Here is a 27,500-nt window from a genome sequence, read left to right on the forward strand (position 1 = left end):
GCAAGAACCTGCTGGACCTGGACCAAGATCTGGACCAGAACCCTGCTGAGTGTCTCTGAAGAGTGATGCTTCAATGTGGAGATATATTGACTTCAGAGGAAGTGAAGAGTCTCCAGGTGTGAGGTGAGAGTGAACCAGTGTGAGTCTACCAGGTTCATACACACATTAAACCATTATTATTTTGTATTATCTCTTTTATTATTTCTTTTTCCTTGCACTTTATTTTTTTTTCCAACTGCGCTGTTGTGAAAGTGTGTTTCCCCTCTGGGGATGAATAAAGCTTTTCTATTCTATTCTATTCTAAGAACTTCACTTCACTCACATAACCAGCAGGGGGAGACAAAGACACAATTAAAAACCTCAAACGTTGCTTTCACAGTTGTAGTGCAGAGGTGGACATGTGCAGCAGTGTGAGGACATCTAGTGGTTCAGCTGGTGAATACCAGGATAGAAACAGATGAGAGTTGATCAGAGTTGTGTTTTCATCAGGATCCAGCAGGAGGAACCAGAATATTCTGGACTGTTGTCAGTATTTGAAGAATAAGACCAAGAAGAATCATTTTTATCAAAATTATATTTAAAATAAACAGTTTGGCTTGACAAGATTTAAGTTCTAATGGAGATGTATGTGGGTTTTAAAAGGAACCTTCTAGTTTACTTATGATCAGAACCTTCAACACGACAAGAATTTATTTACAGTTTGATTTCATCTCTTCTTCTCAGAGTGGACCATCAGAGCTCAGAGCTTCTCATTGGTCAGCAACATCCCTCACAACTGGAAATCAAACGGCTGGTATGTTCATGAACTAGAGGAGGTCCTCATCCTAGAGGTTCCTTCTGTTCATCATCCTTCAGCTGAATCCAAGTTAAAGCTTCTGGTCTTTGTGGTTCTTGAGATGATCCACTATCACTCTGACTTTCTTCTCTGTGATTCTGTTCCAGTCACTGGAGAGAAACTTCTACAACTATATGCAGAAGGAGCTGAAGAGAGTCTGGAGGTTTGTGAGTCCAGAGACTCCACAGACTGAGGAGGAAGATGAGAAGTGGAGAAGCATCAGAGAAGAATTCCTGAAGATCACAGTTCATCTCCTGAAGGACATGGAGGAGGAGGATCTGGCCGAGCGTCTGTGGAGCAGTAAGAACATGTGAACAAACATGATGAAGATGAAGAACACTTGCATCAGATCTGAAGATTTTACTCCATTTTCACCTCAATCTTCTGACTCGTTCTACTTATGTCTTCATTCAGGAAGTCTTGCTTCAGAGTGTGGAGGACGACTGAAGAGGAGCCTGAAGAAGAAGTTCCACAGTGTGTCTGAGGGGGTCGCTAAAGCAGGAAACTCTGCACTTCTGAATGAGATCTTCACTGAGCTCTACATCACTGAGGGGGGCACAGACCAGGTCAACCAGGAGCACGAGGTCCGACAGATCGAAGCAGCCACCAGGAACCAGACCAGACCAGAAACCACCATCAGACAAGAAGACCTCTTTAAAGCCTCACCTGAACGACCAATCAGAACACTGCTGACGAAGGGCGTGGCTGGCATTGGGAAGACCCTCCTGACACAGAAGGTCACTCTGGACTGGGCTGAAGACAAAGCCCACCAGAACTTCCAGCTCATCTTTCCTTTCACCTTCAGAGAGCTGAACCTGCTGAAAGAGAAGAAGTTGAGTTTGATGGAACTTGTTCATCTTTTCTTTCCTGAAACCAGAGAATCCAGACTCAGCAGCTTTGAAGGACTCCAGGTTCTGTTCATCTTTGATGGTCTGGACGAGTGTCGACTCCCTCTGGACTTCCTCAACAGTCGGCGCCTGATAGAAGCTACAGAGTCCACCTCAGTAGACGTCCTGCTGACAAACCTCATCAGGGGGGATCTTCTTCCCTCAGCTCGTCTCTGGATCACCACACGACCTGCAGCAGCCAATCAGATCCCTCCTGAGTGTGTGGACATGGTGACAGAGGTCAGAGGGTTCAATGACCTCCAGAAGGAGGAGTACTTCAGGAAGAGGTTCAGAGATGAGGAGCAGACCAGCAGCATCATGTCTCACATCAGGAGGTCACGAAGCATCTACATCATGTGTCACATCCCGGTCTTCTGCTGGATCACTGCCACAGTTCTGGACATGTTGAAGAGCACAGAGACAGGACAGCTGCCCAACACCCTGACTGAGATGTACATCTACTTCCTGGTGGTTCAGATCAAAGTCAAGAAGGTGAAGTTCGACGGAGGATCTTGGACTGACACAGTTTGGGATCCTGAGAGCAAGAAGATGATGGAGTCTCTGGGAAAACTGGCTTTTGAGCATCTGCAGAGAGGAAACTTGATCTTCTATAAGTATGACCTCACAGAGTGTGACATCAACATCTCAGCAGCTTCAGTTTACTCAGGAGTGTTCACTCAGATCTTCAGAGAGGAGAGAGGACTGTACCAGGACAAGGTGTTCTGCTTCATCCACCTGAGTGTTCAGGAGTTTCTGGCTGCTCTTCACGTCCACCAGACCTTCATCAACTCTGGAGTCAACCTGATGGAATCAAAACTAACATCCAAACTGACAGAAATCGACAAAAGTCAAACAAAAAGGTTCTACCAGACAGCAATAGATGAAACTCTAAAAAGTCCAAATGGACATCTGGACTTGTTCCTGCGTTTCCTTCTGGGTCTTTCTCTGCAGACCAGCCAGAGTCTCCTTCCAGGTTTGTTGACACAGACAGGAAGTAGCTCCTGGACCAATCACAACACAGCAGAGCTCATCAAGAGGAAGATAAGTGAGGATGTGTCTCCAGAGAGAATCATCAACCTGTTCCACTGTCTGAATGAAGTGAAGGACACTTCTCTGGTGGAGGAGGTCCAACAGCAGCTGAGATCAGCAGGTCTCTCCACTGATCTAATGTCTTCTTCTCAATGGTCGGCCCTGGCCTTCATCTTACTGTCCTCAGAGGAACATCTGGACGAGTTTGACCTGAATAAATACTCAAGATATGCTTCAGACGAGATTCTTGAGAGGCTTCTGCCGGTGGTTCAAGCTGCAAACAAAGTTCTGTAAGTTGTTCAAACATTTCTGATGATATGAACTAAACATGAATGTTTGATTTACTCTTTGATGATTGTTGTGTTTGTCATCGTGTTTAACAAACTGATCCTAATTTAGACAAACCTTCCTCAAATATTCATACAATATGTGATTTTATGATGTAACTAGTTCAGTCTTGTCAAATAGAGAATTGAAAAGTAAAGATGTTACGTAGTTTATAAAAATATCATCTTAATAAATCATTGTAATGATAAACAAACAAGCGTCAACTTTAAATGAAAATGAATAATAATCAAAAGAACATATTTAAAACATGTGGCCTCATTAATTATACTGCGTATACACAAATGAATGTGTACGCAACATTTATTTATAGAAAATAAACTTAAGTTAGCATGTGTGACCTTCACAGCAGCTCTGAGCCTGATTTCTACAAAATCTTCATCTTAAATTCACATGAAGTTTCTTGAATGAAACAAAACCACGAAGGTTACATCAATAAAAATGCAGCTTTATTTAACTTTACTGTTTCATACAAAAGGTCAACTCTTGTCTTTTTCTCAGGAAATGTGTTCTATAAAAATAAATAATAAAATCAAAGGGGTTCGTCTTCATAGTCCTCTTTGTCCGACTGTGTGTATTTAATTTAAAATATTCATGTCAGGTATTACTTTAAGATTCTTTTTAAGCAAAATAAGTTGATAAATGTCACTTCCTGTTGGAGCAGTTGAATCTATTTTCAGCTCATGAACTGAATATTGAAAAACATTTGCTTTGTTTCTTATGCAAGTAGATCAGTGTCATCAGAGAATTGAAGGATTGAATTTAACATTTAATTTTATTAAAATGTTCTATTTTTTTAACCATAGAAATATTTTCTGAATCATTTTATTAAATAATTTGAATATATATTATATATTGGATTTTAAACACTTTCACATTTGTATATTACATTAAAAAAGCCACTTGTTAAAAATATTGAATCTTGATTTTTTTTTTTTCATTTTATTTATTACTAAAATAACAATATTAAACTATAAATAAACTCTTTCAATTCTTGTCAAATAGAAAATTGAAAAAGTCACTTGTTGATGAAACTCGTCTCTTTCACAGCCTGAACAGTTGTCGACTGTCAGAGAGAAGTTGTTCACTTCTGTCCTCAGTCCTCAGCTCTCCGTCCTCTAGTCTGACTCTACTGGACCTGAGTGGCAACAACCTGCAGGATCCAGGAGTGGAGCTGCTGTCTGCTGGACTGAAGAGTCCACACTGTCACCTGGAGACTCTCAGGTCAGAACATCATCTTTTCTACATCATCAAAGCTCAAATGTAAAGTCAGAGGTGGAAACACGAGTCAAAGTCTGTCATCACTTTGTTCTTCAGTGAAGCAGCTCATAGATACATTTGTATGTTTGTGTAGCAGGTAAAGATGTTACGTAGTTTATAAAAATATCATCTTAATAAATCATTGTAATGATAAACAAACAAGTTTCAACTTTAAATGAAAATGAATAATAATCAAAACAACAGTCCTTCATATTCTTTATCCAGTGTTCTCGCGTCATCTGTCTCGTAGAAGACAAAACACTTTAGAGTGGAATCTTGAGGTTTGTCTTTGATTTGTTTTCATTGTTTGTTTTTTCCACCGTTGTTGTCTCTGTTCTTCTCTTATGGTTCATCTGTTGTTCATGAGGTCTACGACTATTTTAACAGTCGACTGGTCACCAAATATTCAACCATTAAGTCGACTAATCGCATCATTCTTACATTTTTCTTCAATTTATCATGAAGTTTCTTTAATGAAACAAAACTACTTTACTTACTTTAAGCTTCTTTTGAAGCTAAATATGTTCATAAATGTACATTGAAGCCAATAAGTTTTGTTTGTCATGTCTTTTACTGAGACTCCAATTCATTCAGCAACAGTCCAAACCAACAGAGTCAAAACAACCATCAACGGAGACTTAAAACATAAACAAAAAAACAGCAGATCTTTGTTCACTTGATAAGTATTTTGTACACGTCAGTATAAATGTCACTTCCTGTTGGAGCAGTTGAATCTATTTTCAGCTCATGAACTGAATATTGAAAAACATTTGCTTTGTTTCTTATGCAAGTAGATCAGTGTCATCAGAGAATTGAAGGATTGAATTTAACATTTAATTGTATTAAAATGTTCTATTTTTTTAACCATAGAAATATTTTCTGAATCATTTTATTAAATAATTTGAATATATATTATATATTGGATTTTAAACACTTTCACATTTGTATATTAATTTAAAAAAGCCGCTTGTTAAAAATATTGAATATTGAATTTTTTTCATTTTATTTATTACTAAAATAACAATATTAAACTATAAATAAACTCTTTCAATTCTTGTCAAATAGAAAATTGAAAAAGTCACTTGTTGATGAAACTCGTCTCTTTCACAGGCTAAGCAACTGTTTCCTGTCAGAGAGAAGTTGTTCACTTCTGTCCTCAGTCCTCAGCTCTCCGTCCTCTAGTCTGACTCTACTGGACCTGAGTAACAACGACCTGCAGGATCCAGGAGTGGAGCTGCTGTCTGCTGGACTGAAGAGTCCACACTGTCACCTGGAGACTCTCAGGTCAGAACATCATCTTCTCTCTTCATGTCTGGTCCACAGTTCATCTGGTTTCTTGTCTCTCAGGAGAAATGAAGATATAAATAAATGTCATGTTTCTAATATCTGGAGAGAAACTAGACGAGTGTCGTCTCAGCTCTTGTTTCCTGGTTGATGAAGCAACTGAGCCAGATTTCCTTGTTCGCAGACGATGTGTTGATAAATGTCACTTCCTGTTGAAGTATTATTTATTTTCAGCTCATGAACTGAATGTTGAAAAACACTTTATTTAATTTAATTTGATTAATCAAGATCAAGTTGATCACATGAAAACATTCACTGAAATACTTGTTCATGTTCCAACAATTCAGCATAAATCAATGATGTCTCACTAGTTTGTAGGAAAGTCTGTTTTTCTAAAGTAAATATTTAACAACAAACCACAACCTCAACATTGTTGTTACTCCTTCTTCATGTTTGTGTTTCTGTCGTCATGTTCAACATTTCACCCTCATTTATACCAACCTGATAAATATTCAAACAAACATGTGACCATGATCTTATGAAAGTAAATAGTTGATTGTTTTTAAATAAAGAATTGAAAAAGTCACTTGTTGATGAAACTCGTCTCTTTCACAGGCTGAGCTGGTGTGGACTGTCAGAGAGAAGTTGTTCACTTCTGTCCTCAGTCCTCAGCTCTCCGTCCTCTAGTCTGACTCTACTGGACCTGAGTAACAACAAGCTGCAGGATCCAGGAGTGGAGCTGCTGTCTGCTGGACTGAAGAGTCCACACTGTCACCTGGAGACTCTCAGGTCAGAACATCATCTTCTCTTGGTTCTGATAAGTTTCTAAAAGTGTTTCTCCTTCATTTCAGTCTGTCAGGGTGTCAGATCTCAGAGAGAGGTTGTTCCTCTCTGGCCTCAGCTCTGACATTGAACCCATCCCACCTGAGAGAACTGGACCTGAGCAAGAATCATCCAGGAGGACCAGGACTGGAGCTGCTGTCTGCTGGACTGAAGAGTCCAGACTGGAGACTGGAGACTCTCAGGTATGAACAGAGCAGCAGAACTCACTGACTGAACTCCAAAGATCTTCAGACTGAACATTTGATGCTCAGACTCTTCATCTGAACTGAGCACATGAATCCAAACTCTGAGTTCCTCCATGTTCTCCTGCTGGACACCAGTGGAAGCATGAAGGAGACAGTTGAGACTGAGCAGCCTGTTTATAGATCCATCTTTGTTGTCATCAACAGTCATGACTGAGTCGTCCACTGAGAATGAAACAATATTCATGAAACATCTGAATCAAATGAATCTGATCTTCTGACTCTTTCTTCCTCCAGGCTGGATTACTGTGGACCACATACGTTAAAACTTCATCCATGAATGATAAGTTTGATTCCATTGATTGACTTCAACATCAAAGCTCATCTGCTGACACAGCAGTTGAAGGTCTTTGTGGACATGGACTTGATGAAGAAGATTCCAGAACAAACGTGCAGATGTTAAAGACTCACAGTTACAGTATCAAGTGAAGCTCTGATTCCAAATCTTCAAGTCCTTCAGCTCAAAACTCTTCAGGAGCTTCAACATCAACATTGTTTCAGTTTGACTGTCAGTGGAGAACAAAGAAATATTTCTGTCAAATATTTGAAATCAGACGTGAGTTTGATCATCAACTCACAATGTTGAGTCACTTTAAACATCATTTCACACATGAATCACTTCATATTGAATCATGTGTTCACTTGAACATCTTCATCACAACTAGACTAGACTCATGTTAGCTACATGCTAGTTTAGCTGCTGACTTCATCTTCAAATCTGACATTCAAGATGATTCTGGGATGTTTCAGTCACATGGTTCTTCTCTCAAGTTCTCAGAAGAATGTTGACAGAACATTGACTCGTCTCAGTTTGGATCAGTATATGATCGTCAAGACAACGTTCTTCCACCATCATCACCTCATGTCTCTTCTTCTCTCAGTCTTCACTCTCACTGGACTCACACACAGCAGCGCCTCCTACTGTCCAACGACAACAGGAACTTGATGGAGGATCAGGATTATCTGGATCATCCTGACAGATTTGAAAAGCTGCGACTGAGGAGTGACTACCACAGTGACTCTGAAGAAACAGAGGGAAATAACTTGAAGAGAATTACAGATCAAGCAAGAAGATGAATGTTAAGATGTTCCTTCCAGACTGTTTGATCAACTTCAAATGACTTCAATACATGATTATATTTTTACAGCTCGACTCATTCTTGGAACATCCTGACCTGAAGAGGAACAATCTATTCAAAGATACAAGTAATGCTTCATTGTTTTGCTGCTTATCTGATTATAAATTTTAATAGTTGTTTTCTGAAGTCGTTCCATGACAACAGTTTCCACATTGAACTGATCCTGATGCAAAGAAAGTTGTGGATTCCTGCAGTAAAGTCTTGAAATCACTTTTTAGATCCTGATTTTAAAAGTAAATCATGGAAACACATCATTTAGATGTTAAAGTTCATTGTAAAACTACAATGTTTTTTCTACAAGTGTCGGTTTATAAAAGAGGAAGCCACAAGAATGTTGTTTTACTTGTCTTGTCCACTAGAGGGTAGTCACGCTTTTGCTATGAAGCAGTGAATCAAAGAGAAACTTTTGAGACCAAAGAAGGAAAATCTCTCAACAAAACTAATAAACATCATGTATTTAAACAAAGTAATTGAACTTTTGCTAAACCTCTTCACTTTGATGTTCCCTGATCTTGTTTTCAAATAAATCCACTGGTTTGGTCACTTTATTTTTGTTCATCTTCTGTCCAAGAGAATTCACACACACACACTTACACATGCACGCACACACTCTCTATATCTATTCCTATTAGTGGCCACTTGATGGCGCTAGTGTAGCTATTTCATTGTGACTATATTCTACCTTTAGTAACGTGATAATAATGAGGATTATTCTGAACAACACCCCATTTTATGATTATTTATAGGAAATAAAGAAGTAAATGACTTTGATGATAACTAGCTTCTCTATAGACTACATATTAGTTGACAATAGTAATTTATGAGAAATTAATATTTATAAAACAGTTTCTTTTGAACAAAAAAAAAAAGATTAAAGACGTCAAACATGTTCCAAATGTAACAATATACTTCTACTATCTACGTATTAAAGGCATCCTGGGGGTCAATGGATCAGCGTTCACGTCGTATCCTCTGTCAGTACCCGCCGAGGGAAACTAATGATCCTTCCAGCAGACTAACTTCTAAGAGACAAAGCCTGCAGGTCTTACCTATCCTACCCACCCTGCCATCTACATATGTGGGGGGCAGCCACCACCCTGACTGTGGATACCTAGTAGTGGATAGTGTTGTTGAGACACTTTCACACTGGGCATCCAGAAACGACCTTTTTCTGACTGACGACCCCAAACAAAGATGATCTTTCCACTCATCCAGGTGAAGATATGAATCGGTAAAGCTGGTGTCGTCCAAGTTCTTGTGTTCACCGTCATAAACTGCCAGAAGAATCAACAATAGAGAATAGGAGGAGTTCAAAATGTGAAAAAGAGGTTCATGATTAACTACATGAGAAAATTCTTAAATAATCTCTCAGAAACAAACACTTAGACAAAAGACTAAAAAGTAAAGTGAATATTGAAGTATGATGACTGACAACATGTTTATTCATCAAATTCATACAGAAAATGTTTCTAGTATCAGTGATTGCTTGAGGCTGCATTTCCCAGGGAGGATCGATTAAAAAAACAAGTTCAAAACTGAAAGTAAAAAAGACTCCTGTTATCATAAAATGTGTCGTAAATGACCAATTTTCTGATTCAAACTTTTCTTCCCTGATGTCTCCTGGTTTCACTGCAGAATGTCTACAACATTAACACAAACATACTTGATTCCTCTGGGTAAAAATCATTCAGAGATTTCCTGATGTTTCTTACCACATGTTTGCTGATGACATCCAGCTCTACTGCTCTTTTGATCCAACTGAGCCCCAGAGGCTGAACAGCTTAGTCAATTGTTTGCTAGAAATCAAACAATGAGTGAAAAAACTTTGCAGCTAAATGTGGAAATACTGGAACTTTGGTGATTGCTCCTGATGATAAGGTTCCAGGGTTGAGTCAGTACTTGGGTGACTTAGGTCAGTCTGTCAAACTGAGCCTGAGAAACCTGGGTGTTGTATTTGACAAAAACATGTCTCTTGTTCAACACTGCAGAAAACTGACCAGAAACTGTTTCAACTGAGAAAAATCTCTAAACTTAGGAAACCATTTGTTTTCATGTCTAAACAAGAAGGATGTGTCTCGCCTGCAGTTGATTCAGAACTCTGCAGCGAGAATTCTGACCCGTTCAAGTAGAAGAACTCACATTTCTCCGATCCTTAAATCTCTTCACTGTCTTCCAGTTTCTTTCAGGATCATTTTAAAATTCTGGTTCTTACTTTCAGATCTATTCATGGTCAGACCTTCCATCAGTGATCTGATCCAGCCTTACACCCCAGCTCGGTCTCTGAGGTCTGTGGATCAGAATCTACTGATGGTTCCTCACACTAGATTCAGGTCCAGAGGAGAGAAATCCTTCCAGGCTGTTGCTCCTAAGCTTTGGAACGTTCCTTGTTTACTCTCCTGCGTCGCTCTCCAAACCAAGGGGAGGAGGAGTCACAGGGCACCGCCTTGTGAGCTGCTGCCATGAGCCCCAGGAGGGACATAACAGCGCCTGCTGTGATCACATGACGCCAAGCTTCCAGCAACTGTGTTGTCAGTCGGAGACCTGGCAAGGATCAACCAGTCATCCAGATAGGTCAAGATCCTCACCCCACTTGCTCTCATTGGTTCCAGTGCTGCCTCCACACACTTGGTGAAGGTCCTGGGTGCCAGAGAGTAGCCGAACGGGAGTCAAGTGTATTGACACACTTGATCCTCGAGGGCGAAACGCAAGTATTTGACTATCGAAACTTCAAATGATGCGTTGGTCAGGTCAATAGATGTCATCCAATCCCCTGCACTTACACCTGTCAGCAGTCCTTTACTGTCAACATACGAAATGGGTTGGTAGCTATAAACTTGTTCAAATAGTCCAGTATGGGCCTCCATCCACCAGTCTTCTTTGGCACAAGGAAGTACCAGGAGTAAAACCCGCTCATCATCTCTGCTGTTGGAACCGGCTCTATCACCTTCTTCAGCAGGTCTAGAGACCTAATTTTTTAGACAGGATAACTTCTCCTGTTTCGCAACGTTTGCCCAGAGAATCCCTAAAAAATGCGGGGGTTGACAGGCTAACTAGAGCGCATAGCCTCACCTGATTACTTCCCTCTGCCATCTGGAATGAAGTAATACCAGGCGACTCCAAGCTGAATAATGTTCTGTCAGAACCGAATGAACGTCGGGGTGTCCCTCGGCCCGCCACGTGACTGTCCCGGGACGGGCCTATAACGAAAGGACGTCACATGAGCCGCAACTCTATCTCTTGAGTCAACAGAGCATGTACTCGAGCTGGATTCACTAGAACTCCCCACTCTTGTACATATAATCTAGCTCTGACGTCAATACTTTGATTGTAGATGTGTGCTTGTATAAAAACCGAGTTCAGTTTTGTTGTCTAAAGTCAAGCATGAAGTCTGCGCACAGACACCGGTCACTTCCGTCCCAGGTGTTATACTTCGATTTGTGGAGGAAAGGAACAATCCAGAGTATGTTCGGGTTGTCTATTTACCACTTCCAAGCAACATCCATTTCCCCGACCAGGGGTTCGGGTCTTCTGGCCGTATCGTTCTTTCAAGTTCTGATTCCCGGTGTCCCGCTGGGAGAGCTTGCCTGTTGTCTCCTGTAATCTAATAATTAAAATGTTCCCAGGCGGAGGTCACACTCGCTATGCGTTGGTTCCTGTCTTCACTTCCAACCTGGGGTCTCACCGGCTCAGTTTGTCCTTGACCTTTTGTGCACATCTTCAGGTGTGGTTGCCAGGCAGGTGTGGTATTCTACCAGTGATTTGACTCTAACCTGAGTTGAGCTGGTCTCCACTCAGTAATCAGTATGCATGATTATATTTTATTATTGTCTTACTTTATATTTGATTATCCTTTTAGCATTCATTTAAGTATGGCATATATGTATATAACAATTTTAATCTAACAACTCTTTCTCAATTTTCTTTTTTTTTACAAATTTTATTTTCATTTCAGACAAAAAAGACAGTACAGAGTAACAAAAAAATATATATATATATATATATATAGTAAATTATATTATATATGTAAAAGACAGAAAAAATTAAACCGACAGGACAATAAGAAACATCAAAACAAGAAAAACCAAGTGCCAGACCACAAAAGAAAAAAAATATATATATATATAAGTTAACATTTTCAATGCTGCAGAAAAAAAAAAAGTATTTACAAGGAGGTCAGAGAGTTCACTAAACTCCCTCTAGAGGAACAGCAACAATAGGTGGCATATCATTGAGCCATTTTTTGAAGGAAGGTGGAGATGGTGATTTCCATTCACTCAGGATCACTCTCTTTGCAACAACCAGAGAGAAAGCTAGAGCTTGTTGCTGAGTGCTGGATAGATTAGAGGTTGATTCAGAACATCCCAAAACAACCAAAGCACCGGTCTGGATCACATTAACCTTGTATGCTTTAGAGAAAAAATTGAAAAACTTCAACCAATAATTTTCTTTCTCAATTTTCTAATTAGTGATTGTTCCGCAGCAACATTTTATCAATAACCTCTTTTATCAAATATTTATCATCTTACAAACAACACATCATTATCATGCACCTGCACACGCTATATGTATGACCGAAACTATAATAGTCTGCCTGCAATATGTATGCGACATAAGATTCGGGCCCCATTCTGAAGTAGTCATTCATCTTTCCCTCGTCGTGCTCAGTCGTCCAGTCCATCCTCGTCATCTTCAGTCGTTCTGACTGTTCCTCCTCAGTGGGTCCGACTGTTCCTCCTCGTATTCCAGTTGGTCCTCTTCGTCCATGTCTCAAGCCCAGTCCATCTTCTCCAACGTCCTCCAGGTCCATCTTCTTCAACCTACACACAAATAACCTTCATTCAGGAGTAGCTCTGACCATGAATATTTTATTAAGGTAAAAAGAAATGGGGATTTTCCCCATGTATTGATCCGTGTGTGTTTCTTAGGATAGGGGAATGTGTTTGATGAAACTTATCTTTTGTGTACGTCTGTCTACTCATCCAGGTCAAGACATTCCCTTAACTTGATTTTTTTATATCCTCCGGTGTCGGTTATCGGGGCAAGAATCCCTAAATTATGAACATCATTGTCACCAATCCTGTCCACTGTTCATTCATTCCATTCATACATCAACCTCCCCTAGAGGACACATAAGATCTTGTTTATGTTACCTGTCCTTTGGGCTACTGTTGTCTGGGCATCTCATAGATCACCCTGATATTTTTATTTTTTATCAGTCCAATGGACTTTACCAACACCAACGCAATGAACACACTCTTTGTGCTCACCTCGTCAAGCCTGAATACTTGTTATAATATCCTAAATTATTTCTTAAAAAACTTTTGATATGAAAATCACAAGCAAAAACGTTTTTTTAACCGAATAGAGTCCCTTTGGTGTGTATTCCCCAGTCGGGAGTCGGCGTCCTCGTCGGACGAAGAGAGAGGCGGGTGCAAGCGTTCAGTCTGGAGGCGGGAGTCTGGCTCAATGGTCAATCCTATTGGTTGAGTGCTAGGTTTAGCTAGCGAATCAGCGCAGGACAATGAAGCGGTGTCCCGCTGGAACAGTTGCCTGTTGTCTCATTTAATCTAATAATTCAAATGTTCACGGGCGGAGCTCACACTCATGGGCGTTGGTTCTGGTCTTCACTTCCAACCTGGGGTCTCACCGGCTGCGTTGGTCCTTTTGTGCACATCTTCAGGTGTGGTTGCTAGTGAAGACATATTCTAAATTACTTTCCTATAGGTGTATCCATTGATGAGTTGAATGTATGTCCTTTGTGTAATCAACTGTTAAACATTGATAATGTCATCTCTCGTTCAGATCTTAAACATCCTGTGTTGTGTTTTACGACCGCTCCCTTCCTCACAGCAGGGGTTATGAAGTTTCAGGGCTCAGGGGCTCTGGCCAACTGTGTCTTAACTTTTATGGCCCTTGGTGACATGGCTTAAAGGTGACTGTGAAGATAACATACTGTATGTATTGGGGGAGGAAGGATAAAGCCACAGTAACAAATGTTGTGATTGTTTAGACAAGGATGTTTGCGACTTTTGAAGTATCAAGACACGGAATTTATGGTCCACGAACCTGGTTGGAGATAACAGGTGTGAAGGAGGTCAGGAGATTCTTTGTTTAGATTAGTGATCAGATCAAACAACATCTGTTGTTCATTATGGAGTCAGATTTGGTTCTGGGAGTGTCTTGAGTGTCTTGGCTTTAAAAGACGAGACGATCTAAAGATTAAGTGCCACTCTCTGGGAGGACCTGGGTGAGCCAGGATGACTGACAGAGACTGGACCAAGCGCTGGAACTGTGGTATTTCTGAACAATCTGAACAATTTGAATAATTTGCATTTCTTTGTTTAACTGTTGTATTTAAGGTCTTGTAAGGCCTACTTTGGTAATCATACTTTGTTATTAATAAATTGACTGTCTTAATTCTAAAATGTCACTCTTCCTTGGATCAAACGAATGCGCAGAACTCATTAGACAGGAAAGAGATTTGAGTTCCTTTACTAGACAGACACAAATGTTTATTCTACCGGTGATTTGACTCTAACCTGAGTTGAGCTGGTCTCAGTAATCAGTTTGCATGAATGTTGATTGTGTGCAGGAACAAAAGTTCTTAGCATCAAGCAGAGTATACTTTATTATTCTCTTACTTTATATTTGATCATCTTTTAGCATTAATTTAATTATAATTATATGTTCATAAGAATTTTAATAGTTAGAAACATTCTAAAACACACATAACATACATTATTTAAGACTCAAAGAAATAAACTTTAATATTTTCTTTGAGACAAGTTTATATTTCTTACATTTACCTTTAAATGATGAGATAAAAGATGTTGAATTATTTACGAACAGAATTAAGTTTTTATCTCACATAGGAGCCGAAAAATATGAAGCATGTTTTGATAATCGCTACTATTTCAGTCGAGCCACAAAAGAACCGAAATTCAGTAGCAAACCTATGTCTGAAGTGAACTTTAACCTCACAGAGCTACATGTGTCTGAAGTGAACTTTAACCTCACAGAGCTATATGTGTCTGAAGTGATCTTTCCAAACCTTGACGTCCATGAAGAGATACAATCACCTGTGAGGACGATCATCAGTTTCTTCTCCTCTGTTGCTGATGTGTCAGAGCCCAGTGTGGGGCTGTAGCAGAGACGAAGATCTGTAACTGTGAGAACAAATATATTTCAACCTTACACACTAATGTATGAGCTGAGCAGGTTCGTTCTCTTTTTTGAACACACAGTTACTCAGCAGAATGTTGCTTCAAACACACTTTATGAATCGTAGAAGTGAAAATAGTCGAAGCCACACCTTGAATAATCCCTGTGCACGTGCAGCGACTGAGTGTCCAGCAGCAAACCACACCAGGGGAAGAGACAGAGACGGGGCAGGGCGTCAATGGTAGGATGGGGACCTGGTGACGTTTGGAAGTTGGTCACCATGTTCTGGTGGTCGACGACAAGTCCGTACTCCTGCACCCCGGAGAGCAAAGTCCTGGTGACAAAGATGAGAAGTTTATATTTGGCTCAAATGGTTGATGTAAAAAGTCAAACTCACGTTAGAAAAGACTCTGCTCGACATTTGTCTGTTGTAATCAACAGGAAATCATCGACCAGCCTCATCAAACATCTGCAGACACAGAAAGAAAGGTTGTTATACGGAACTGGCTCCCCCTGCTGGCGACATGACACAATGACATCTGTCAACTTCACGACAAACGGACACTTTGTCTTTAGGAAGATCTTGAAACAGCGTGTTCTCCATGTGACCATAGTAGAGGCAGCGGAGCAGACTAGACAGCACAGAGCCTCGAGGAATACCTTGACCTTGACGGTACATTCTGGAGGACAAAGAAGATCTGATCTTAGGTTGTAAAGTAAAGATGAGAAAATCAAGCCAGAAAACATGGAGGCTACAAACATCCCCTCAGAACACGTCAGTGATTCTTGACCAAGCATTTATTAAAATAATGAGTATTATTTAAGGTTAAAATTCAACATCTGTCCAACAATGACAAGAACATTCTTCTGTCCACGTCTGCTTCTCTCACATCCGTCGATACTGAATCTGTCTGAGCAGAAAGAAAAGTTAAAAATGAACACTAACCTCCTCCTGTACTCAACGATGGTCCCAGACAACAACCCAGTGAAGAAGTCCAGCTGCTCTTTCACACAATCGTCTGTGGAGAAATGCTGGAAGAAATAAAGATGAAGTGACGAACACAGACTTATTGTATAGTTTCCAGATAAGTGCAGCGTAACAGCCGGAGAAAATGAAAACTACGATGAAGAAAATACTTTCAAGGTCATTCTTACCTTCTCTACCAGAACAGTGTGATGAGCTTTCTTGCTTTTCTGCAGCGACGCAACAAAGTTCTTCATGTTGGCTGTTCCTGCAGCTCCGTGGATGATAGTCGCCTGTTTCCACAACACAAATGAGTCGCTTCAGATACACAACGACACAACACGAAAATAAAAAGAACATTTAATGTTTATTTAATGTAGTTCTGACTTCATTGTGTTTCTGTGATCAGTAAACTCACCTCTCGCACAAAAGTCTTACGAAGACCTTCTTCCGAGTCGGCCCAGATTTTGGCAAAAGTTCGTACGTTGAAAACCATGTCCTCGACTGATGAAAGCACTTGACCTATGACCTCTTGAAGCTTCTCGTGAGGGTCGTGACCTCCACTAACAACCGCCTTGTTCAGGTGAAAACACAAACAGAGTTAAAGGTTAAAAAATAATCTAATGTTGAAGCTTTTTTTCTCTTTTGTGCTCATTTTCAAATCCATAAATATTTGGTTATAAATGTCAAGTAAAAACATCTTAAACACGCCTTGTTTTAATAGACAAACATCACTAAAATCAATAATGTTATATTGATTATAATCATGTTATATTTACACACAGGAAACAGTCAGAATGTTTGTCCCTCGTTACAAACAAATTAATAATTTCTCTCAAATGTAACATCATGAATAGTGTTGGGCGACTTACTTTAAAATAGTAACTTAGTTACAATTACTAGTTACTTCTTTCAAAAACAACCCAGTTTCTTTACCTTTTAATAGGGAAAGTTTTTGTAAGAGAGAAACATTTGTACAAGTGTACGGGTCAGTGTAAGTTTGGATGCTGTGATTAAACAAATCACACAAAAAGGTAAGAACAATAAAAGAAAAAAACAAATAGAAATAAAAGATTAAATGCACTGATAGTCCTTTTTGTGGCAGATGCAGATGTTCAACTCACGTATCCATTCTTCATTCACTTTTAAAGTAATAACATAGAGTTCTAACTTTCTATCATGTATGGATATAAAAAGCATCTCGTAAAAAATAGAAGTAAAAAGACGCTTTTGTTACAGCAAACCTTTACTCCCAACACTGATGATATATATATACTTAGTAACTATGGGCTTATTTTTGTCTCATAATTATGTGTACATGCACAGAGGGTGATCTGAAAATATTTAATGGTTGTACGAGCGATTTAATATTTCTAAATTGTATTTTGGCATTTACAAATACATTTTTACTTTTATATACTGTATATCATTTAAAAAAAAAATGTAAATGGTAAAACTTGAAATTCTGTGCGTGAAATTACATTCACATGTCAGATGCAATAACAAAGACTCATTTACAAGTCTTGCAAATGAAAATGATATATTTAGAAATAAAAATGTATTTGTAAATACCAAAAATACAAGTTAATAAGCGGATATCTACCAATGATCTCTTTAAATAATGTTTTAAGTCAATGTCTCCAGGTGTAGCAAAGATACCTTAACAAAGTAAAAGGGTTCGGCTCTGTTGTCCTTCAATGGCAGGAAGGAGGACAGAACTCGGTGAATGTCGCTCTTTCCCCAAACTGTGGAGCCGAGGAGAGACGGAGACTCTCGCACGAGGGCAAGCAAGACTGCATGTAAGTCGTGAAGACGCATCCTGTGAAACTGGACATGAAGGATGAGACCAACAATAAACATCACATCCATGTGTGCAAGTGAGGATCAACAAGAGGTGAAACACATTTGTACCTGTGTTTTGACCTTCACCCCCATGACCCCAGTGATCGCTCTCATTCCACCCGTCTCTGGAACGAAGCGAAGGCGGGAGACGACGCTTGTACTGGGGAGGGACGCGACCTCGTCTGCACTCAACTCTTCCAGCTGGCATTTAGAAACGTGATTTCTAAAAGTCGCACAAACACATGAGACTTAGAGTTGTTGAGTGGAGAACGTTATAAAAGACTTCAGGCTGAAGAAAAAGGAAGCAAAAGAAGAAGAGGAAAAATAACCCAGAGACATGTTCAACATTTTAAGAAGCATCTGTCTCACCTGCAGTTAAATCAAAACTCTGCAGCGAGAATTCTGAGCCGCTCTAGTAGAAGAACTCACATTTCTCTGATTCTTAAAACTCATTGGCTGCCAGTTTCTTTCAGGATCATTTTAAAATGCTTCCTCCTCGAGGTATTTTTACGTTTCCATGAGCAGCAAGTGAACTTCACATAGTTCTCACACACAGTTTAAAACCTTTACACAGCAGACATGTTTGTTGTCGTTTGTTCCCGTGCACCTGTGCAGAGCCTGTGCAGGTGGGAAGAGGTAAAGTATGAGCCGCCAGTCATTTATTTTGATCTGAAACAAACCCCAGTTCCCAGATATCTGCTGATTATGATCAGTGGTCGATTGATTGAACACAACGAGCACAGACTCAAGACTTCAAGCCTTTAAATCTTGAGATAATTGAATGACTTTCATGTCGGTCCTCGTGTACAGGACACTGTAGTTGTGACGTCATCAGCAATGTTCCTTCACTTGTGTTCACCTGAAAGCCAAGTTCTGTAATTCAGCCCAGACATCGTAGCGATAGAACTTGAGAGTTTTCTTCCGTCCGACTCTCTCAGTGGCGTAGAAGCAGGATCTGACCAAGCCAGTCACGTAACAGCCAAGAAGCCAGGCCAGGAAGTGACCCAGCAGGCGTGTGCGATATGCCAGCTCACTGGGGGGAATCCTTCCTGTCCAGGAAGAGTGAAGACAGCATGAGAGCTGGTAGGACGACCATCAGGGGCCTCATGTACTTACACTAAAAATGTACACACTGAGAAGTTCACATCAGAGACGCATCAACAATGTTTGTGGTTACATGTCTGGATATTAAAGTATTCACACACGTTTCTCTTTCTACACACTGATGATTCTTGTTCATTTACGACAACATGATGAGTTTTATACACGAGTGTTCATCAGTTATTTTAGACAATTTAGAAAAATTGTCAGAAAATATAGGCTTGTTTTGATAACATATTAAAATGATCCACCAGAAGCTGAACAGGTTTGAATTGAAGCTCAGCAAGAGCAGGTTTTCCTCATGTGATCTGAGCATCTCCTTGAAAAACACACTTTCAGTATCACATGATGACTATATGTATGTAAACAGGAAACACTTTTATTCCATAAACGTAATATAAATACGCATGTTATCCAAACAATTGGGAGATTATTACTAACATCATTAAAAGTCACTGATTCTCTGCAAGAAACTATTCGTGTTAAAGAGCATATTTCTTCTGTAAATTAAATCTTGTTGACCATAACGACGTCCACTCTGCTGTGATTGGTCAAGCATGGAGGTTTGTCACTGCACGTCATTAATCCCCAGAATACTCGCTCCAAGGGACTCGTTGTATAAACAAAGCGGGGCGTGTCTACAGCTGGAGGAGTGGTGCCATTATTACATCATAATGGACTCTCGTAACCTCTCGTTCGCCCAGATCTCAGAGCAGCTTTATAAAGTAATGAGTTGAAAACATGGTCGTGATGCTATTAAAAGGTGAGAAATCTTTACTGCAGCTAATACGCCAAAAAGGAATTTGGATTGATTCAACTTGTGATTGATGAATCCATGACGATAAAGGACAGATAAATCTAACACTTTAAGGAACATGCAAGATTGTATTCTCAGGTTGTTTTTATACGATGAGTTAAAGAAGTAGCGTCATGTTTTTCTTTTAACTTATACTATTCAATTGTTCTCATTACCTGTCTTGTTGAACTGCAACCAGTTGCAATCGGTGACTTTCATCTTCAACATCACTTCCTCGACTGATATCTTCTCAAACCTGCCACTGCGCAGGAAGCGTCCGACTCTGACGTAGACGTGTCGTCGGTTGTCCTCCGAGCCCCAGAGCTCCGAGGGTATGACGGCGTCGAGGCACTTCCTCGCCAACAGAGAGACGCGGTGAGCTGCACAGCACTGGCGAAGGAGGAGGTTCAAGTCCTCGCGCCCATCCCTCGCCCTCCTCACTCGTGGACACAGTCTGTGCAGGAATCTGGTGTAGGAACATCTCTGGTGCCGTCTCAGCAGCTGGCTGAACAACGGGACCATGTACAACCAGCGCCTGGGCAACTTCCTCTCGTCTTTCCCCAGTTCTTTGAGACACTTTGGACCACTGAGGAAAACCATCCTGACCAAATCTTCGCCAGTTAATCCTCTGGAAACATCCCCGGTCCTCCTCTTCCTGTTGAGGATGAACCCTTGGATTCCGGTGCCTCCGTATGCAAACTGCAGCGAGCGGATGAAAGTTTGTGCTGGAGGCACAGTTTCGTGAGGCGATTTTGAGGCGTTTTCTTGGTCCGGAACCAAACGTGTGTCGTCAAGAGATGTTGAATCAGTTACTACCTCTGGTTCTAAACTGGAGACTTCACACAATCGCCTCCTCTTTCCGGGACGTCTTGTAACTTCATCTTCATTCATTCGACACAATTTTCTCTTGACGGGAGCAGATCTGCCATCGTTTTTAGTTCTTGGACGATTTTTGGTGCATGGTTTCTTTCTTAGAGCTGAAGGTGTTTTTGAATCTTTCTTGTTCTTTGTCCTGGACCAGGACTGGGGAAAGAACCTGGAGCTGGTCTCTGGGGTGGGAACTAGTTCATCGATGGGTGCACCACAAACTTGAAAGAGACATGTTGGGGGGACGGCCATGAATAAGGAGCAGTTCTCCAGCAGATACCGCGACAGATCAGAACCCAGACGGTTAATGATCTTCATCCACAGGTCACTAGAACGGATATAGGCAGCATTTTGATACAAATGACTTTGGAAATGAAAGCGATCAATAGTGTGGTCTCCCTGAGTGGAGCCGTCAATACTATAGCCTAATGTCAAGACGTTTCTCTTTTGTTTCTTCTTCAAAGTGTTCAGGGTGAAAGCCAGGAGTTCAGATGGGGAACAGATCTATGAAATCAATAAGCAACATCGTTATAACATTTACATTTCAACGTTTATATACTTGCATGTCATTTTTATTAAAAAATAAATAATAATAAACGTTTTTTTGCCTTTTACTTTCACATAAATTGAAAATTAAATTCACTCACTTTCTACTCGACCTCATGTCGACTAATGTTGGGATAATTTTCAGAGTCATCTGTTCTTTTTAGAGTTACAGACAAAAATGTTTGTTCATTTTAATGTAGCGACTGGAGCTCAGTTGTCTTCGCCTTCATCTTCGTGCATTGAAGCCTCGACCTTAGAAAGTGTTTTGAAATGCGCTTATGAGGATTAACCTATAGCTGGTGCTGAGAGACTAGAAGCTTCTACAACAAATTAAAATATAGATATATCCATTTATTTTTTTCGGTTGAGAAGTTAAAGTAAAATGAGTGAAATTTAAATTTTGGCTGAACTAACACTTCACATAAACGACTATCTGGTAAAATATGGAGACGTTGTAATACTTGTCATACAACTACATTTGATATTTGGAGGAGGACATGTTTTTATGCGAGTGAAGACAGTTCTTTATTCATGGAGGTTGTTTTGTTGTATCTGTTTGGTGTGTGTTATGAATACAGTTGATATGGCCGAGTTGTGTTCTTCTACATGTTGACATCTTCCTTTTAGTTTGTCAATTTGTTGGTTCTATCCTTCCTTACGTTTATGGCAGGAGGCCGTCAACATATGCTGTGTCTCAAATCGCTTACTACTCTTAGTATACTAGAAGTTAGTGTGCATCAGTTTAGTGTACGTACTAACTAGTAACTAATCCTCCACAGATAGTATGTCTCAAATCAAACTCTGCTGCTACACACTAACAGGAAATGACGCGACAGCTTCTTCTTCTACTTCTATTTAACGATGATTTCAACCAGCTGTAGGAACACTAGCGACACCTGCTGGCAGCACGTTTTGCAACAACTTTTGGAAAAAGAAATAAAGAAAAAATATGAGAAAATAAATATTTGAAAATGCACCTGTAAGTATATGAATATATATGAATATATATGAATATATATGACGTTAATTACGTTTAAAACGTCATTAAGATGGCGGCTGTTTAGTGTGGTTAGTGTCCATCAATCCATACTCAGTTTTGTGGGCGTGTTAGTACGCCAATTTAGTGTGCATGGCGCACTAAATATCGCATAATAAGAATTGAGACGCACTAACGCACTAAAAATACTAACTTTGAGTACGCTAGTATGCGATTTGAGACACAGCACTACTATCTGTGGAGGATTAGTTACTAGTTAGTACGTACACTATCCTGATGCATACTAACTTCTAGTATACTAGGAGAAGTATGCGATTTGAGACACAGCACGAGTCTGGTTCTGCTTGAGGTTTCTGCCTTCTAAAAGGAAGTTTTCTTTTCTCCACTATAGTCTGACTTAAACGACAACATGTGTCGAGTTAACTTTGTCATAAGAAACTTTATATCAAATTGAATTAGTTTTGCTGAAAGGTTGTACTCGAACCATCCGAACACTGTTCGTGACGATAGGTGTCGCTCTTCAAACGAGTCCTGGACTGAACAGGTACATCACCTGCTCACAGCTCGGTGTCTCGACTGGAATCTCGTCGAAACAAACGAAAATGTTTTCAACGAAGGTTCTGAAGCTGCGCGAGTCCAAGTCCTGGACGAGCGACGGTTCGTGTCCCTCCGAGAACCTGATCCTCTTCGAGAACTCCTCGAGAGTCTCCACGTGAGGATACAAGGCGCGGAGAACGTCGAGGGCTGGAGACAGATCTGGAGAAGACATGTTTACCGCAGAGAATGCTCTGCAGACGCCGGTGACGTCTAAATCACCCGCCGTATCAATAACCAATGAGCGTGTCGCTTACTGAAAAGCGTCCAATCAGGAGTCTTAATACTAACAGGCGAAGTCAGTCGGTTTTTATTATTTTATTATCGTTTGTTGATTGTGTTTGTTATTAATACTTTAAACTAATATGAATCAATATGACGCATTTCTTATATGTCGCGTTTAATCAAAAAGTCGAGGAAAGTAAAGATTTCGAAATAGATATAAATTTACTTAAATCATTGTTTTATTGGATAACAAACATAATTTGTAATACAAATTTAAAAAGTAGATAATTTTTACATGTTCTTGAATTAATGTTTAAAAATGCAACAAAAAAAAGCTTAATCTTGCTGACGTCATAGAAAAAAATATGAAAAATTAATTACATGAATTTAATAATGTATCTTTTGAAAAAAACGTGTGTATTTGTGTTAAAATGACTCCAAACGTATTGTATTGTTGTCTAAGATTCATTCACACAGTAGCTCAACAAGTTTAGAGAAAGTGGGTGAAAAAAAAAGACTTTTTCAACCATGCAAGTAAGTAAGTCATTTTTATTTGTATAGTGCTTTTCCAGACCAGGGTCACAAAGCGCTTAAACTATCAAAACAATATGTGTGGGTTTAGACAACATGCTTCCATTAAAACCAAGCAGTCGCTTCTTAACTTCACTATTTTATTTCTTTAAAAAAAATACAACATAGTATCTTCCAAGTCGTGAAAACATCTCAACCATGGCAGATGTGTGACCACCTGACACTCTCGGTGCTGGGCAGCTGCAGGATTCACTTTGGTAAAAAAAAATAGAGCTGTTACCATGACAACAAGAAGTAACGTTATACTGATTATATTATTTTCCTCTTGAACAAAAAGGTCTTGACTTAGTGTGGATCGGTTGTCGACAGACCAAAAACTTTCCATCCATCCAGAGAATCAGCGTAAGAATAAAATCAGGACAGAATGAATTTTCTTTAATCAGTCGACTCTGGAACATCGAGAAGAAAATTAATATTATTTTTTAATTTAGAGCCATTTATATTATTTCAGGTTAATTCAACCCATGATATTGATTTGAGTCTTTTTACATGAACACAGGTTAAGGTGACAGTCAGTGATGCTTTGAGTTAAGTTATGTACCACTCAGCATGAAGTCTCAAGTTCTAGTTGTAGTTACTTGTGTGTTATTCATGTAAACTAAGACGATCAATGTTGACCATATTAAAGAATAACTTTTACATAAAGAGCCAGTTTCCAACCAAAGAAACACTCAATCTTTTAGCAGGACAACCAACCAACAACAAAAATGAACAAACAAGTTATATATTATTAGGAAAATGTCGTATATAAAAGTTAAAATATGGATATATATTGTATTTATATACAGTATAAACATATATTATGAAGATCATTTATAGTAATCCTGTTCAGTTTTGTCATGTTATGATGTGAAGTTTCATAAATAATTGGGATGTTTTTCATTTATCGGGAACAAAAGTAAAGAGCAAATAAACAAAGTACTCTGATGGAATTATCAATGTAGCCACTAGCATGGCAGTGCTAGCTCGATATATACAGTATATGTACCGTGTTATCAAGTTCTTTAATCCATGGATCAACCTTAAGTCCAAAAAAACAAACAAAAGCCGCGTGTTTAAGTTGCAAAATTCTAATTTCAACACATCAAATTCCAGTTAAACCTTTTCAACCTCCTCGCGTCACACTCCGTCAGCGTACACTTTGTGAGCTTTGGAACCAACATAATGTGACGTCAACCATGACAGTAGCAGAATCTAATGGAAGGTTTCTTGATAACACGTGTTCGCTGAAGAGTGTTGGAAGCATTGGAACACAGCATGCTCTTCAACAAACACGCTGATACTAACGACTGGAACGGTGCATGTTGAGAACAGCGTACGATCTCTTCCTGGCCTCCCGGATGTACATCTGCATGAACTCTCGGCCGAACATCTCTCGGTCGTCTTCCTCTTCTTCTCCCTCCTCCTCCTCATCGTCATCTTCAGCTTTCGTCTTGCCAACTGGCAGAGTCACGTCCAGCGTCAGAGGGTTGTCCCGGAAGTTCACAAACCTGTTTAGTCAGCATAGAGAAATATTTGAGTTAAACTTTTGTATCTTTGTCTAGAGAAACTAAGAGTAAGAAACTGTAAATGTTTGAAGGTCAACTTATGTGTTGATGTGATGTGTGTGTTGTTGTGACGTGTGACTCTATTGTATCATCAGTGTGTGTATTGTTGTGACGTGTGACTCTATTGTATCATCAGTGTGTGTGTTGTTGTGATGTGTGACTCTATTGTATCATTAGTGTGTTAGTGTTGTTGTGATGTGTGACTCTATTGTATCATCAGTGTGTGTGTGTTGTTGTGACGTGGGACTCTATTGTATCATCAGTGTGTGTGTGTGTTGTGATGTGTGACTCTATTGTATCATCAGTGTGTGTGTTGTTGTGATGTGTGACTCTATTGTATCATCAGTGTGTGTGTGTTGTTGTGACGTGTGACTCTATTGTATCATCAGTGTGTGTGTGTGTTGTGACGTGTGACTCTATTGTATCATCAGTGTGTGTGTGTTGTTGTGAAGTGTGACTCTATTGTATCATCAGTGTGTGTGTTGTTGTGAGGTGTGACTCTATTGTATCATCAGTGTGTGTGTGTATTGTTGTGACGTGTGACTCTATTGTATCATCAGTGTGTGTGTGTGTTGTTGTGACGTGTGACTCTATTGTATCATCAGCGTGTGTGTGTTGTTGTGAAGTGTGACTCTATTGTATCATCAGTGTGTGTGTGTTGTTGTGATGTGTGACTATATTGTATCGTCAGTGTGTGTGTGTTGTTGTGAAGTGTGACTCTATTGTATCAGTGTGTGTGTGTTGTTGTGACATGTGACTCTATTGTATCATCAGTGTGTGTGTTGTTGTGAAGTGTGACTCTATTGTATCATCAGTGTGTGTGTGTTGTTGTGAAGTGTGACTCTATTGTATCATCAGTGTGTGTGTGTTGTTGTGAAGTGTGACTCTATTGTATCATCAGTGTGTGTGCGTGTTGTGAAGTGTGACTCTATTGTATCATCACTGTGTGTTGTTGTGATGTGTGACTCTATTGTATCATCAGTGTGTGTGTTGTTGTGACGTGTGACTCTATTGTATCATCAGTGTGTGTGTGTGTTGTTGTGAAGTGTGACTCTATTGTATCATCAGTGTGTGTGTGTTGTTGTGATGTGTGACTCTATTGTATCATCAGTGTGTGTGTGTTGTTGTGAAGTGTGACTCTATTGTATCATCAGTGTGTGTGTGTTGTTGTGAAGTGTGACTCTATTGTATCATCAGTGTGTGTGTGTTGTTGTGAAGTGTGACTTTATTGTATCATCAGTGTGTGTGTGTTGTTGTGAAGTGTGACTCTATTGTATCATCAGTGTGTGTGTGTTGTTGTGACGTGTGACTCTATTGTATCATCAGTGTGTGTGTGTTGTTGTGAAGTGTGACTCTATTGTATCATCAGTGTGTGTGTGTTGTTGTGATGTGTGACTCTATTGTATCATCAGTGTGTGTGTGTATTGTTGTGACGTGTGACTCTATTGTATCATCAGTGTGTGTGTGTTGTTGTGATGTGTGACTCTATTGTATCATCAGTGTGTGTTGTTGTGATGTGTGACTCTATTGTATCATCAGTGTGTGTGTGTTGTTGTGATGTGTGACTCTATTGTATCATTAGTGTGTGTGTGTTGTTGTGACGTGTGACTATATTGTATCATCAGTGTGTGTGTGTTGTTGTGATGTGTGACTCTATTGTATCATCAGTGTGTGTGTTGTTGTGATGTGTGAGTCTATTGTATCATCAGTGTGTGTGTGTTGTTGTGATGTGTGACTCTATTGTATCATTAGTGTATGTGTGTTGTTGTGACGTGTGACTCTATTGTATCATCAGTGTGTGTGTATGTTGTGACGTGTGACTCTATTGTATCATCAGTGTGTGTGTGTTGTTGTGATGTGTGACTATATTGTATCGTCAGTGTGTGTGTGTTGTTGTGAAGTGTGACTCTATTGTATCAGTGTGTGTGTGTTGTTGTGACATGTGACTCTATTGTATCATCAGTGTGTGTGTTGTTGTGAAGTGTGACTCTATTGTATCATCAGTGTGTGTGTGTTGTTGTGAAGTGTGACTCTATTGTATCATCAGTGTGTGTGTGTTGTTGTGAAGTGTGACTCTATTGTATCATCAGTGTGTGTGCGTGTTGTGAAGTGTGACTCTATTGTATCATCACTGTGTGTTGTTGTGATGTGTGACTCTATTGTATCATCAGTGTGTGTGTTGTTGTGACGTGTGACTCTATTGTATCATCAGTGTGTGTGTGTGTTGTTGTGAAGTGTGACTCTATTGTATCATCAGTGTGTGTGTGTTGTTGTGATGTGTGACTCTATTGTATCATCAGTGTGTGTGTGTTGTTGTGAAGTGTGACTCTATTGTATCATCAGTGTGTGTGTGTTGTTGTGAAGTGTGACTCTATTGTATCATCAGTGTGTGTGTGTTGTTGTGA

General features: G+C 39.7%; 3 protein-coding genes across 4 annotated transcripts in view; 1 reads left to right on the top strand and 2 right to left on the bottom strand.

The window, feature by feature from the left end:
- The first annotated feature begins 955 nt into the window (after positions 1-955).
- Positions 956-7,802, top strand: LOC148085175 (NLR family CARD domain-containing protein 3-like). The gene is made up of 6 exons (XM_087785534.1): positions 956-1,135; positions 1,250-3,041; positions 4,147-4,320; positions 5,467-5,640; positions 6,492-6,684; positions 7,518-7,802. The coding sequence occupies exons 1-6, from the start codon at positions 970-972 to the stop codon at positions 7,800-7,802; spliced, it is 2,784 nt and encodes a 927-aa protein (XP_087641660.1). The 5' UTR covers positions 956-969.
- Positions 7,803-10,649: 2,847 nt separating this feature from the next.
- Positions 10,650-22,912, bottom strand: LOC148085176 (telomerase reverse transcriptase-like). The gene is made up of 15 exons (XM_087785535.1): positions 22,692-22,912; positions 19,905-21,099; positions 18,691-18,880; positions 17,901-18,054; positions 17,649-17,816; positions 16,408-16,563; positions 16,181-16,282; positions 15,972-16,057; positions 15,589-15,705; positions 15,423-15,494; positions 15,175-15,359; positions 14,916-15,030; positions 12,568-12,681; positions 11,008-11,061; positions 10,650-10,830 (listed from the first exon to the last, which is right to left on the bottom strand). Exons 1-15 carry the CDS (start codon positions 22,905-22,907, stop codon positions 10,650-10,652), a joined length of 3,105 nt encoding a protein of 1,034 aa, XP_087641661.1. The 5' UTR covers positions 22,908-22,912.
- Positions 22,913-23,810: 898 nt separating this feature from the next.
- lrrc39 (leucine rich repeat containing 39) overlaps positions 23,811-27,500 on the bottom strand; it is a 57,509-nt gene continuing 53,819 nt past the window's right edge. The window contains exons 8-9 of one of the 2 annotated variants that reach the window (XM_087783311.1): positions 24,836-25,038; positions 23,811-23,937 (exon numbers count right to left, since the gene is read on the bottom strand). In XM_087783311.1, coding sequence (XP_087639437.1) covers positions 23,924-23,937; positions 24,836-25,038 — 217 coding nt within the window. In that variant the 3' untranslated portion in view covers positions 23,811-23,923. The remainder of the gene's footprint in view (positions 23,938-24,835; positions 25,039-27,500) is intronic. The other variant, XM_087783313.1, reaches the window with a different exon arrangement.

This window comes from Callionymus lyra, chromosome 2 (genome assembly GCF_982586985.1).
Source record: "Callionymus lyra chromosome 2, fCalLyr1.hap1.1, whole genome shotgun sequence".
In the NCBI taxonomy this organism is placed as follows: Eukaryota; Metazoa; Chordata; class Actinopteri; order Syngnathiformes; family Callionymidae; genus Callionymus; species Callionymus lyra.